Source organism: Acipenser ruthenus, chromosome 9, assembly GCF_902713425.1.
Source record: "Acipenser ruthenus chromosome 9, fAciRut3.2 maternal haplotype, whole genome shotgun sequence".
Taxonomy (NCBI): Eukaryota; Metazoa; Chordata; class Actinopteri; order Acipenseriformes; family Acipenseridae; genus Acipenser; species Acipenser ruthenus.
In genome coordinates, this window is record NC_081197.1 from 39,068,241 (window position 1) to 39,084,087 (window position 15,847).

General features: G+C 36.8%; 1 protein-coding gene across 3 annotated transcripts in view; it reads right to left on the bottom strand.

Annotated features, from left to right (window-relative positions):
• The window catches only part of LOC117405132 (mannosyl-oligosaccharide 1,2-alpha-mannosidase IB-like), a 94,997-nt gene that overhangs the window by 15,698 nt on the left and 63,452 nt on the right, over nucleotides 1–15,847 (bottom strand). For all 3 annotated transcript variants that reach the window (XM_059029963.1, XM_034007947.3, XM_059029964.1), the window contains 2 exons: nucleotides 13,608–13,731; nucleotides 11,705–11,798 (listed from right to left, as the gene is read on the bottom strand). In XM_059029963.1, coding sequence (XP_058885946.1) covers nucleotides 11,705–11,798; nucleotides 13,608–13,731 — 218 coding nt within the window. The remainder of the gene's footprint in view (nucleotides 1–11,704; nucleotides 11,799–13,607; nucleotides 13,732–15,847) is intronic.

Genomic DNA, 15,847 nt, shown 5'->3' on the forward strand with positions numbered 1-15,847 from the left:
TTACAAAACCAACTAATTTGTTTCCATCATTTTCAAATATTAACTGAAATTAATAAATTGGAACAATAAAACAAAACTAATTAAAACATAAATGTTTCTGGGAGATTAGCCAGACCGCTGAATGAAATTCATCCCTGCATTAGCCCCTAATATCCTTTGTGTGAAACAAAACAAACAAACAAAAAAAAAAAAAACCAGAAAGAGTTCAATCTGATCTTGCTCCTAAAGCCTCTCTATCAACCACAAATCAGGAGCACAACAACTAAAACAAGCTATAACTGACAGGTACTGCCGCCTTTCTTCTCTCTGATATGTGCCAATCAAAGCTGGTAAATGAGCTTACCACTTATTGAACAGAGAGAAGCACTTTAAAACACAAACAAAATCAGCTTACAATTTGCATGCATTTGCATTGTGATATTACAATTGTTCTTAACAATGCAGGAGGTGCACATACACTGGTGTGGGGCTTGTACTGCTCCAGTACTTTAGTTCATGTATAAGTGAATACTAATTTCCTCCTACAAATAGTCCCATAAATTATTCATTTTTATTATTAATTATCTTTATTAGATTATATATAAATCCAACCGTTAAACTAGCACTGTCTCTATTTAGTTTATTTTCTTAATAAAACAAAAATGGTAACAGTTCCTGTCCACACAGAATGAAAAGGAATTCCCAGCAGGTGCAGTAGTAATTCAGGCACTAGATGGAACCATTTACCACTGACAACAGTAATCTTACTGTTACTTAACATTGTATTATTTTAATAATTATTATTATTAGTAGGATACATAATCTGTTTTCTTTAACAATTAATACAGACATGATTGTAGACAGATTTGTCTTTAAACATACCAATAAATATAGCACGACTGCTTAAAGGGTATTAAAAATATTATTATCACGATATCTTCAGTTTAGCTAGCAAATATTTTGAATTTAAGGGTTTGCAAATGAGTACAAGTAATTTTCAAATAGGGAATGCGAGTTGTTCCCTATTCAATATTCTCATTCACCAAAACTATCTAAGATCAATCAATAACACAGTCTTCTAGGAACACATCCTCACCAAAAACAAAAACCTCCACATCTTTTTATGCGTTTCCATGCAATCCTGCTTTTCAATGTTCTGCTACAGTCATTTTCTACAAATGAAAGTGTGAGCAGAGCTAAGGCGGATCTACTCAAATCAAGATTAGAAGAGCAAGACCAGTCATCCAGAACCAGCGATCCGAACACATCAGCCCGAATGCAAGGTACAAGATTCCTGGCCATTGGAGGTAAGTGAACAGGTCCGAGAGAAGACTGATCGCCCCAGTGAATCAATTAATATGTCTTTTGGGTGAAACTATATTTTGTGTGTGAATTTGACATTTTCTGTTTATTTTGCGGGCTCAAAATAAGCCAATGTAGAGTACTGAATTTGAGGTAAGAAGTATATTGAGGCCTAAAATCAGTTCTACTTGTGCAACACTATGTAATTTGCTAAGAAGTCATTGAGCTAAATCTGCTGTACAAGTAATAATAGGGCTGAAAAATACTTTTGAAGAAAATGTAAAAAGGTTAGTTCAGCGATGGTATCTGTTAGGTTGTGTCATCAGTATGCTCCTGCGAGTTCCCTAATTAGTTTTATGGCACTGCATGCAGATACAAGACATGCTTATCTATAGCGTTTACTTTTTGTAAATCAATGGGACATCTGTTTCTGAATGCCTCAGGTCAGGATAACATTGTCCAGCTGAACCGGTTCAAGGTGCAATACTGTATGATTACTCAGAACCAATTTTAATATTATCTTTAGTATCTGTAAAGCAGGGATTATCAACTTTCAATGTACTGCAGTTTGAATATACTGTACACATTGAAATGCACACAAATCACTCTCACATACATACACACCTACCCACCCACGCCTGGCTATTCAAAGAGTTAAAAATTCTTCTTTTGAAATGAATTTTCAGTAGCATTGCTCACATGCAGTAGATACCTTGTTAGTGTGGCTTCCCACTCATAGTAACTGAACTGAATTGTGCCCCATCTCTAGCCTGGGGTGTTATGACTGATCAGTTTAGTAGGATGCTCAGTCTAAAAAGATGCTGACCTCCCGAGTAGTAATGACATTATTATGACTTTCGCTGCTGTGAAACTGAGTGTTTTATAAGGTTATATAGATCTGAAAATGATGCGCTCTGTAATTGAAATGGTTTTCTTTCTAGGAGTGCTTGGTAAGCACTAATAGCTATTGATTAAATATCCCCTGGCAGTTTTCACCAGCTGAAATCTAACCTTGAATTTTAATAACCCTTTTTTCTTGGGTGAGCCAGAGCCAGATGTAACAATGTCTTTCACAGAGTATTATTGCTGTTTAATATGAAATACAAGGATCACTGGCTAGGGGTCTAGGATGATTCAGCTAATTTTGGGTTGTGGAGGTATTATAATAAGAAAGTATGTATAGTACATTTAGAGCAAGCAAACCACAGTAAGGCATGATTAACATTTACTCCCCATTCAAATGCATCAGAGCAAAAGGGGCCAATGCAGAATTACTGTTTTATAGTTCATATTTTAATACTGGATATATGATCAGATTATTTGTAAATTTGTTCAGGCCATCTGCTTCAAATTAGGAAACTATTCTTGAAAGAGTTTTTTCAAGCAGCATGAAAATGGATCGAATTCATGTTCTCCAGTCCATAGACCGAGACTTGGAATCTGCCCTCTCCCCTTCTGTCTTGCCTGGAGCAAGCTGTTATACCACAGCTTTATTCTTTTGAACAACTTTATTATTTAAAATGCTCGACAAGAACTGAGAACCAAGAGTACAAAACGCAGTATGCGTGAACTGCCTCCTTAAACATAAAAGCCATTTCACAGACCACAAAGAGCACAGCCACTACTGTTTTTCTTCTTTATACAAGCTTATTGTACACATGCAAACGTTGTCACATGCTGGTTTTTATTATGTTATAATGGCTTTGCTGCATTCTGCTCAAGCATTAAGGACCAGATTCTGCTTGAAACAGGTGTGTATCCTTTTTCCTCTCCGGAAGGAATACTCTACATCAACAAATGATTCAATAAAATTATAACGGAAATCTCACACTTCATAGTTCTTTTCAAATTGGTGATGATCTAGTCTAGTAGCTGAACCCATGTGGTATGACAATCTCCTGTGTGCACTAGAGGTGCTACAGTGATTTGGGGAATGATCAGCCCCTAAATAGATAGTCCAGTTTATTTGAAGTCATAACTATGTGATCAGAAATCACATTTTTATATGGATAGTTATGAAAAGTTTGCAACATTTTTTTTTTTTTTTTTAATAAACTGCATAGCAACATACAGTATACCCCACTGCTGTGCACTGTTTAGCCAACAACACAAAGCCAAAATGACAGTTATTGGATTTTTATTGCACGTTTCATAGTGCACCATATGATCAAACTAATTGACGCAGATGTTGATGCTGCCAAGCTCAGCATAATAACTGCCCTAAAATGTTTGGTTCTTTAAAACAAAAATGTTGCTGCCCACTTCTTTAGGCATATCTTTACCGCTACAAAAAGTTCAGGCTATTTAATGTGACTGGGCAAAATGATACTGCTGTATATAGAAGCTTGTAGTCTTTATAGAAAAAAGAACACACAAATTTGTCTTTCAAAGTAATATGAAAAGAAAACGGGTCATAACGTCTGTGATGCCTTTACACTTAGAGGTTTATAGTAATGATACTGTAGATCGAGACCATCTACAGTGGTGTCAGGAAGTGGGATTACATCAGACTACCAGTCCTGCTGCTGCCTTCCCCTGTGCTCGCTACAATACATTAGGTAAAAGGGTTATACAATAAAATGCTAGCGGCCATGCTAGAGTCTAATTTTTTGTATTCATTTTTTTTTTTTTATTCAGCACTGAATTACTCTCTGAATCTGACACTACTCCATTGAGTGTCTATAATGCTAATTATTACTGATTAAAAAGCTCTTGGCAAGTTTTTGTGCGTTTTGTTGCTGGGATAAATCTAATTTAATTTCCATAACGCCTGCTGTTTACAGACATATTCAAAAAGGTCCTTTCTTTGTTTTTTTGAAGTTCGTTATCGCTTAATGGTACACCTTAAGGATAGCCGATGTGGAATAATGCTATTTTGCGTATGAAAACCGTTTCATCTCGTCAAATCGTCCTTCTATAAAGCATCAACGGATAAGAGATTACTAACTTTAAAATTCATTCTTTATATGTAATTTTCATTTTGCAAAACAAAAACAGGCAAAGCCCCAAACCATTATAACAACAGCTTAAAAATGCATTAGCTATGGCTGCGTAATGGAGTAAAGAAGATAGCTTTGCAAATGATCTACGTGGGATAAAACTGGATGGTTGTTTATTGACAACCAATATTTGCCACAGGCTCCAAACAAAGTCCATGAATACATTTGGAACTGTAATATAATTCCTAAACTACTAATTTTCAGGGGTGAATTCAATAAAAAAAATTACAGAACTATTTTATGGCGTATTATTTTGAAATTCCACAGTTCATTTCAGACAAAAACACTTCATGCAATAACAAAAATGCTTGTGTTAACAGCCCACAACTGAAAATACATAAACAAACCTCCAGAAACTATTGACTGAATGGAATCTTAGAACAAGAAAATAACTGTTGTATTTTTTTGGAGAGGGGTAATAGGTGCCTTGTGGCACTGCCACTTAAATTGAATGTTTGGTTCTACATGGTACAATAAACGTACCATGTGTTGCGCCTTAATTGGGCAGCACGGAAGCCTGGCCAGGTTCCAAATACATTTCGAGGTTCTTATTCGCTGGAAGCGGCAGCGCTGTTAATGGAAAGATTGTTTTAGACAAGTATAAATAGTACCTTTGTTACGCCATAGGGGGGAGCTGCTTACCTGCCTTTTGAGTTCCTGTCGTCTTCTTAGTTCCTGTTTAGGGACTCTATTCCTTGTTTTTGAAAAGTCCGCGGCGTTCTTTTTCCCGGGGTGGTTTGCCATGGTAGAGCGATCCTGTTTACCTTCGACTGTCGTTCTTGTTGGAAGTTGATTTGTTTTTTTATCAGCAAGTGCTTTGTTCCAGTTTCAGGCTGTTTAGCCGGTGTTGTTCACCTTTGCTGCCCACGATCGCTAAAGCCTGGAGCCGGCTTGTAATGCACCACGTTGCTGACGGTGTTGGTTTTTCAAGTGCATGTTCATAGTTTTTGTGGATTACTGGTCATCATCTTCCGAGAGGATCTTCAAGCAAGCGGGTACCCAGGAGTTTGGTGAGATCGTTGTTTTTTTATTTTTGTTGCGGGACTGTTTTGTTTTTTTGTTTTATTTTGTTACTTTGTTCTCGCAATGGATATTTTGCTGGCTTGTTTATGTTTTGTTTTTTTGCTCGGAACTTCTTTTCCATCTTGTTTTGTTGAACAGTTTCAATTATTTTAGCCAATAAATGTTTAAGGTTATCCCGTGTTTCTATAGTGTATTTATTGGGGGATCTCGCGTCCTTGATGCACTGTCGCTTCGCCCTTCCCCTTGTTAATAATTTGGGTATATTTGATACAGGGAGGTAATCCCGCCGTTGGGGTTAGTTTTGTTCTAAGAGCGAGACGTTACAGCCTTTTGAGCACTCTAGTATGAACAATTAAAGAATTGTCTTCCTCCAATCATTTAAAAGATTGTTTAATCATGTAATTTATTATCCCCATGACAGACACATTAAAGAAATGAGGAGCAACATGAAGTCCATTAGTGTCAAAAGAAAACAGGCCACACCTCGCCACAGCTTCCATTAAAATAGAGTGCACACACTACAGGATTAGAAACTAATCAGCCAGGAGCGCAGATTACAATAAGAAGTATGACTGGAACAGTAATAAGCTGATTTTCTGAATTCAGGGAGAATAAGAATCACAGGGATCTTCTGATATTGTAAAGAGGCCTACTCTAGGTTTATTGTAGGATTCATACCAAACTGAATAAAAAAAAAAACTAAAATAATTTAAACAGGGGCAACAGCCAGTATTTTGTTATCTCTCAATAGCATAATCTTCTTGCAAGTCCTGTTATTATTATAATTATTATTGTGTTTAGATTTTGTTTCTGCTGTCTACCCTTTCACCACGTTTATCCTGATACCACTATGTAGAATTACTCCCTATCCCTAAAGCCTTACATGCAGTAAATTGAATTCAAAACTTCAACTGGGAGAAGCATGTTAAACAGACTTCACCAGAGTCAAAAGTTAAAATTCAATATGGAAAACAAAACATCTACAGGAATGGGACTTCGGATACTGTTACTGTTTAATGAAAGATTAAAGTGTGTGTTTTTAAAGCTTTGGTTATTACCCCATTTAGGTTATAATAACGTCCGCAAAAGACTTGACTCGGACTCCACTCGGACTCGAACCTTCGGGCTCCGTGACTCGGAGATATTAACGACGAGTCCTTTTTTATTTTCTGTCACACAAGTAGTATTACAGTTACTAGGAAACTGTGCACAATTAAAACCCACCAACAAAACATTATCCAATCACTGGTTAGCCCTGTTGTCTTTGCAGCCAATCATAGTAAGAATAAGAAAGCGAGTTAGGTTGTAGCACAAACACCCCCCCCCCCCCCCCCCCCCACACACACACACACAAAATGCTACCATCACAGACCAAGTTTTGTTTTCTTTTTTGCATTAAGTTTTATAAAGAATAAATAAATATCACCATGGTAAACAAGAAAGTAATTACCTGCCTTTTAACAAGCCTTTCTCTTTACTCCTTTAAAGCGTGTTTTTAAGCACTGTAGAAATACATTTCTAAAACTGCATTCTTGAAAAATACGTAACTTGATTTTGCTGAGCTCCCTGAATCTCTGAAATATAATTTATTTGCTTGCACTGAAAACAATAGCACATTGGTCACTTTAATAATTAAGTTTACTGTAAACAAAAATGAATGAAAAAAGAATAATCATATAAGTTACTCATACTTTTAGAGCTTCTTAATTCATATCAGAAAGTCACTGTGTGATTAAATATTCTGTGCTTTGCTTCTAATCTCCACTCGTTCCCAGCACATGCCATCACTGTTTGCAAGCACTTTAATGAATTCACCTGGCAAATTCGGTATAAAACTAGGCACTGAAGTCTCAAATTGAAAACTGCCTACAGTCAAACAGGCAGATATATCAGACTGATATGACAAAAGGACTGATTGATAGCAAAAAAAGAAACGACAGAATAACTTAATGCCACTTAATTCACCAAAATGAAAATAATTTATTACTGATGCAGGGAAGAACACATTAACAATATGCTGTGCAGAGTCAATCTGGAAATCTGACTGTGTGAACTGCATTTTTTTATTCCATTATGAACCTACACCAAGGGGACATACATAAATATAATATGTTTTATGTAAAAGAGAAAATAAAAAATATATGGTCTGAAATCTAATCTAATCTGAAGCACAACCTTGTAACTGCATCATTGTATTACAGTATTACAGACTTAATAAAAGTGCAAATGCAATGGAAGTGAAACATAACGTTTCTGTTTTGCAAAACAAATAAAAATAATACTAAATGTATTATTTAAGAACACAGCATATATACAGTTCCGGCAATGTCTAAATCAGATTTGCAGATTTTACCCGAATTGAAGTCAAAGTAAATGCTATACTCGGAGGTAAAGTAACTTTCATTTCTTATAGTGTTATTTTCAGGTACGCGTTAAAAAGTTGTACTTAGCACACTGCTTGCACATGCTTGCTCAACTTCCGCTAAGAAAGCGCCCATTCAGATCTGGTAGTTATGCTGTTTTTGGTCTTTTACATCTTTAATTGAATGTATCATGTTTTTCCACCATTATGAAAATAGTATGCAGATATTTATTCATATGCAATACATTGTGGGTCTTGTACAAATTTTTTTACTTGTGCAACTTTGCGGTGGACTTCTTGTGAATTTTTTTTTTTTATTATTTATTTATTTATTATTTTTAGAGAAAAAAGGTTGGAGTGAAGTTCCAGGTTGGAGTGAATGACTTTTATCAGCTAATAATCAAGTATAAAATAAGAGTATAAGTAATTAAAAGTGCAGCTTTCAGTTTATCCTCCTACTGTAACACCAGTGAGTTCGCTACAGAATGTATCCAGGTACATGTTCATTAAGATGCAGTTCTTTATTACACTATAATAACAAGTACCTGTAAGTGTCGTTAAATGTTTTGTAGCCGGTCATTGCCACTGATTGCTAACATCATCTTATAGCAATGTACTGTAATTTGCATAGTTTTTAAAAGGGTATTATGATGTGCTTGAAATTGTAAAACATAGAACAATATTTTGTGTCTGCAGTGCTCAGTAAAGTAACCTAAGACTTCTCTGTTTTGATGTCAGGTACAATAGCAGCCCATGTCTAACAACCATTTAATCCATCGCATTCTTTTTTTGTGGGTTTTTGAAGCCACACAAAATACTTTCAGAGCGGCACACACAAGGCAAGAGCTCTTGAACTTGAGCTACTCATCCACTGGTTTATTTGCAACACTAAGCATTTAATATTGTAAATGTATATTTTAAGCAGAATGATGACACTTTCTGCTTAATTTTTTTATGTTACCATGGAAAAAATGCAAGAAAATATAGTGCTAATAAAAACAAACATTAATTGCTTATGTCATGTAAGTTTAATAAAAAAAACATGTTTAAACTTAAAAAGGGTTAGTGTACAACTTCAAAAAAAAATCTTAACGTTCTGTTAATAAAAAAAAAGTTTAAAATGACCTCTTGATTTTTCACTCTGTCTTCTACGGGAATCAAATGTCTGGCAACTTCTTGTTTTTCAAAAGATGCTTGTTTAAACATGGGGTGTATTTTATAATTCGCTGGATCACCATATTTGTCTCCATCAACATCAGGTCACAAAGAAAATGCAGACGACAGGCTGTAGTTACTGCGACGAGTAGATCAAAAAAAAATGCGGACTTGGCAGTTATTCAGTTGTATAAGAAGCGTCAGTATATTTTTAACAGGCAAGCATTTCTAATAAAGGCAGAAAAGGTGCTCACGGTTTGAAGGTGAGCTATACAAGCCTAATTTATGGATTATTCCAGGAGAGTGGGGGTCTACAGGCTTTGTCAACAATGTCAGTGATCAAACCTACCCCCCCCCCCCCCCCACTACCCATCCCCCCCCCCCCCCACTACCCATCCCCCGTCGCTCGCTGCACAAGTGAAACAGAAAAGAAATATATATATATATGTTTTCACGAGCACCTTCCTTTCGTTCAATTATTTTCACCATTTTCTGCAATGTGAACTGTAGAACTTTAGAAAACAATAACTTTTTAATGCACAGTACTTGTTTGTGGACCAATGAAATAGCAACTTGCAAGGACCAATGGGGTACTGTAACAGGGGAGACCTGGACTGGCCGTCTGACGCATGCACGATGTTGCAGGAAGAGGGCGGCAGTGTCCTGAAATCCGCCTGTCAGTCATGGCAATGACACAGAGAGGTGGGAAAGAGGATGTGTGGGCTTTCCCTCTCTCCGAGTGGCTGGGGGGCGGGCTCATGGGGATTGCTCGGCCTATAAACGGATACTTTGTTGTTCCCTCAGGTCTGCCCTTTTTAGATGAATGAGCCAGCGGAGGCGCTATGGACGGAGCGGGGCTGGAAGAGAGCCGACAAATAATTACAAATAAAATACAAAGAAAAGAATATTGTGTAGTGGGGAAATGAATGGGCAGACGCCAGCGTTTGTATAGGAAAGTGAGGGAACACTGGTGAGTGTAGGACAGAGTCCCGGGCCGTGCGGGTAGCGACGGTTGGGGAATCAGCTGCAAAGTGCAGCACCTTTATTTTGTAGATTTTGGTTAACAGTGTTTATTTTTGTTTTTCTTTGTGCCTTCTGTTTTTGTCTATTATTTAATGCACCGGCGTGTGCGCTAAATACCTTTACCATCGTTGGTAGCAACGGTATCACAGTGCCACCTTGTGGCTGTAAATAAATCGTGCACCCGAGTGGTGTCTAGAAACCCAGTTTTCTGTCTCCTGTGTCAGTGATTTTCCCCCACCCTTGTACAGGTACGTAATGTAAAAACAATGTCGGTCAGACAAAATCGCCGGAATTGACCAATAAGCACGGCTGTTGATTGCACGTGGTAAAAGTCATTAAAAAAAACTTGGAGAAATGGGGTACGTTCACGGTCACCATTCTGCACAGATTCTGTGCAGAATCTGACCAATTTAGCCAATGGGTGCGTTCACTTTAAACATTCTTTGAAGATCATTGGTCAGATTCTGCACAGAATCTGCGCTGAATGATCTCCGTGAATGCACCCATGGTGTCTGTAGTTACGTGGCAACAGGGGTGCATTGAGAAATTGATCGATCTCCATGAGAAATATCCATGTATATATACAAAAAAGAAAGAGCATCATTATAAAAATGAAAGGAGCAAGGCAATTGAAGAAACTGCCGCTGAGATTAACATGTCAGGTGCGGTTTTGATATTTAGATGTGAAAAGCCCAGGCCGGACAGACCTACTGGTCAATCTCTAATATTAGAAAATACATTTAAAAAAGGCAAAGTCCGTCCCTCGCGAAACCAGACATGTCAGGAGGCAGATAGGTTGTCCAAAAAAATGGGGTGTCTGGTTTAAAAAACACACACATAGTGCTACATTTATTTGAAATAAAATTATTAGTGCCACATTGTGTTTTCATTGGCCTTATTACATAAACTCAAATAAATATCTACAGCTACAGCACACTTTTTTTTATACTTTAGCGTATAGGCTACCGGTAACAAAAAATACATTGTGATGCTTTGTTCACATTACTGTACGCTGCAAAAAAAGATTAAAACTGAAACTAAATGGTTTTAGTGCAATTTTTCTTTTTACCGTAGTACTACTTCGTACACAATTAATATAAGAGATATTTAGCATTGACACGCTATGATACTGTAGCGCTGTGTGAAAATAAAGCAGACTCACACAAGCAGGGTCTTCGATTTTTGAAATTCACGGTTTATTAAACAGAACCGCTGTCAGCCACGGTCCATGCCAAAATAATAAACTCATTAATTAGTATTTCTCTTAATTAGTTTTGGTTATTCTCTGTCTCAGTCGTTTGCACTACACTTCTCATACACAACCCTCTTGCCAGAAGGAACGCCGATCTGCTATAATTTTCGGTTGGTATATGCTACTGTAGTCCAATTGCTGTGTGTGTAAAACCCGCACCCTCATGTACATTAACTGTTTTTCAAAGCAAGAGTTGCACAAGCACATAAAACCGCCAGTCCTCCTTCTGCCATTCTCTCACTGGACAACAAAAATCGGCCCATGTACGGTGAGAAGGTTCTCGCGATAAATCACTGATGAAATATTGCCAGTGACAAAAAACGCCCTGTGTATGGTGGCCTTAATAGCTTATAAAAATGAAAGATTAAAAAAAAAAAAAAAAAAAATTTCACCCGGATCTGCATTGATCACATCAATGGCCCCGGGGGACTGAGTAAAAGCGGAAAACTGCCAATCAGTGGAGATTTTTCACCTCTGGTTATTAGTTTAGTGCATTTCAAAAGTAAGTTAACCTTATTCTTCAGAGCCCTTCTAGAATTGTTTCATCTTTCAAACTGGCAGTCATGTTGTCACAAGGGAGTCAGTTGAAAAGATTATTAAAATACTCACGTTGCCCCCAGCGCCCTGTTCTTGGGTTCAGGTAATTTGGATATAGACCGTTTGGCCTGTCCATTTTCTGCAGCTGTTTTCGAATGTGCATGACCTAATTGGCATTAAAGGAAATGAACATCAATTAGGGTACTAACTGGCAATGTATTACCAGAATTAGCCGTGCAAGATGTTACACAGCTGTAGGCTCTTCACAGATGTTATATTGTTATCGAGCAGCTATTAGTAATCATGTGGTGACTCCATTTCACAGTTTCTCCAATCCTGCCAGTTACTGCAGAGTGATAGATCTGTATGTATTTGACCAGTCGGCACTAAATTGCACGAAGAACAACACAATCAAACTCTGTTTCTGAGACTGATTGGCAATGGGCTAATCTATTACTTTTCACAGTCGTTGCCTACAGGAATTTGGTTCACTGGTCTGAAGTTAATTGTACAATTAAAAATTCTGTATGTAGTCTGAAAGTAGGGAACAATTTATTTTTACCTTTTAGTATAAACAAACAAAATCACTAGTATGACCATAATTCTAGTCGAAACGTATGTCATTTGTTGAAGGTTTCTTTTAGTATTTCTAAAAACTAAGCACTGTTGAGTGTTTAGTAATTATGAATGATTTGTCATGAGAATAACCTAAAAAGCACATCTTTGTTTAGCTACTGCACTGTTTTGGAGTGTTGAAGAAAGCACTGACAAAGCTCTTCTGTGTGTTGCCCCTGTACTGTGGAATTCACAGCCCCTGTGTTTTTTTGAATAGTAGGATGGTGTGAAGTAGGCAGATGTTTGCTGTAAACTCACATCTGTTCAGAACTTAGATGTACTGTAATAGTGACTGTTTGATATTAGGCCTTGCTGTGAGACACGGCTCACTGGGCAGATAAGCACAAAAGGATTTTTTTCATTATTTGGAGTTGCTGATTTAAATTACTTTATGATTTTAAATATTTTAGCAAATAGGTAGCAAATATACCTTGTCAAATTAACAATATCAAATACTGCTGGGAACGATAGTCCATGTGCTCCTGTACCGTAAAACTACTTTTTTGTCTACCCTTCTAAAGCTTACCACAGCAGAAGCATAGCAAAGTGTAACAAAGCACAGTGAAAGCATGATGAAGCATTGGTAAGCACTGTAAAGCCCAGAGGTATGGAAAAGCTTAATAAACATGGCAAACCACGGTAAACCATGGTAAAAGCATAGTATAACCATGGGAAAACCATGGGAAAAGCACAATGCGAAAATACCGGGGTAAACTTTTATAAGGGTAGCTGAATAGAACACTCTCACTGGACAGTAAAAAAAAAAAAAATCTGCATCTGTATTAAAACCAACTTTCAAATCTGATGCAACCTTTTCTGTAGCATCTCGCATGTTTACAACTTTTGTACAAAATCACAATGTGTGACCAAAAAAAGGCAGCGTGTTTTCTGTACAGACGATACTTTTATTCTCCTTCTTTGCATTTCAACAAGATGGGACAACGTAAAAGGCACTTTGATAGTGATAATGATGTGATGAGGAGCACAACCACCATATGTCTTGTATTTGATATATTTGAGATTATACAGTATTGTTCTCAACATAATACATATCAATCCAAGAGTCCAGTTAAGCAAATCAAAGACATAAATGCTATTTTTTTTTGTTGCTTCTAGTGAAGTTGATAAATGTTTTTAACATTTTCAAGAGTGCCTTCGATATTAATTTCTTCTTGACCTTTGCTAAATAGAAATAGGGTAGAAGCAATTGATTTTATGCCTTTAAGCATCTGTTACTATGACAGCAGAAGTGTAAACCAGTTCTTACTGCTGTGTCTTTTTTTTACGAATATAGCACCATTAACCTTTACAGGAGGTTTTTCTTGGCAAAATGCATTAGACATGTAAATATTTCACTCACTTTATTGTAGTAGGCAGGGTTCCCCGTTAGGTAACTCATGTGAACAAACTCCATGTGCAGAGTGCCAAACTCAGACAGGATACTACTGCCTGCAGAAGCCCAGCCCCAGTTCCGCCCAACACCACTGCGAAGAGGAGGGAGACAATTATTCCAGCTGCAAACAGGAAACCAGCACCAGCTTAACACTTTTCACTTATACTGTACACAATGATGGCTTCCAATTTTTGTTTTTATCTGCAATGTACAGTAGCAAGCAGACCCATGGTCATTTCTTGAATAAATTATTCTTTCACCATTACCGCAGCAGTGTGTTTCATTTTAAAATATAGGTAATGCATGATGGGACCATGGAAATGAAAGTCACCACAACAGCCACAGCAGGTACAATATAACAGCCAAACCAAATGAAACACTGCTAAAGAATTCTACCAATTTTATCATATGCAGACACTTAACTAACAAAAGTGACATTAAAAGAAAAAGACAAACAAACGCATTTTTTTCTTCTTTTAATTCTTGAAATATTTTACAATTTCCTAAAGAATGTAAGACAGGAGTTAGGAGGCTCATCTCCAAGAATGAGAGGGACAAAAAGCTTAGCTCAGTCACTTAGGTGGCTTGCTTTAATAATGCAGATTTAAAAGCAGTGTCTTTCCTCCCAGATTCCTATAACATTTCCCTGAGATGCTCTCTGAGGTCACTGCACAGTCAATTAAAGCTAACCCCTTTTCAGTAGCAGTCAATTTACTTTAATAGAAAGTGAATTGATTTTGGTTGGAAGAAATGTTCTCTGGGTAAAATATCAGCCATCTTCTAGCTTACCCGTCTCTTTACCTAAAAAATCTCTCTCTCTCTTTTTTCCCCTATTAGTCTGCTCATGTACAAGGCCCAAACAAGAGGTTCCCTGTGACCCCACCTCACCTCAACAAATTTATAACATACTTTAAGGAAATGTTCCTTTCAGTGCAGTTTGGAACACATTTGCTAGTAAATTTAAGTAACATACTAAGAGTACAGGTATAATAAGTAATACTTGGAGTTATTCAGATATTAAAATAGCTTTTGCCTGTTTTTTCCACTCTTTCTCTAGAAGCTGAATTCAACGCCTGATGTACAGGTGTTTTAGTTTGTTCTATCACAGATGTAGTAATGGCTTTCTGCATGAGGTATTAATTATGTTATTAACTATGTGTATGTGTATAGCTAAGTTGTTTGTAATCATTGTTTTTAAACTGTGTGTGAATGTGTTTTTAGTCATTTTAATGCAGTATTGTCCAAGTTTAGAATTCTCTCATTACACGTGGCTAACCCTGAGACAGGGGGAAAGTGCATTAAAAGACACAATGGATGCGTCCTGCTCAATGTGGCACGTGGCGGACCATAAGGTCAGAGAGCACCGCCCCCTTTACCACAGAGCAAGTATGTGGCAGGCTCACCGTGTGTGATGAGAGAACGACTACCTCGATTGTTGGACAGAAACCAGTCGGGTTGAAGGGGAGTCAACAATTGTTTACAAAGGTATAAACATCAAACATTGTAAAGTTTTGTCAGTCTTTTCATCTCTTTCGAATTGACTATGGATATCCATGCTTTCTGATACAAACATATCATGCACTGAGCTGTACTGAGGCCTTGTCCAAAGTCAGTTTAGATCTTGTGCTAATATGATTGTATTGGAGGTATACCTTTCTTGTGTTTTGAATCAAACACCATTTGTCAGCTTTATTTTTTCACTACAGAGATACAAAATCATTGCCAACTATTAATGCTGCTTTGTGGAATTCTGATTTTTCATGTTTTCAGTTTTGTAACTGTTTAACCCCAGATGTGTATAACAAGTTTCTCTGCATTTTTTACTGGTTTTCTACCAAAATGCACACAATATTTACAGTCTTTCCCTGCACTACTCTCACTGAAAAATAAATACATAAATTAATTAATACATAAACTCATCTCCATGAGATTTGCAGTCTGTGTTTTATTTTAAAATACTAAAATATTGTATAGCTAATCTCATATATAAGCATTTTATTACTATCATTATAAACATATCTGTCAATCTTCCTGTTTTAATAGTTTCACAAATCGATGGACTGTGCATGTCCAAAAAATAACGAATATCGCTTCTTATTTAGTAGTAAAAAAAAAAAAAAAAAAAAAAAAAAGCAGTCATAGTGTTTCTTTCTGGGACACTTCAAAAACAGCTAAAAATACCGTAAAACACAAAGCTGATTTTTTCA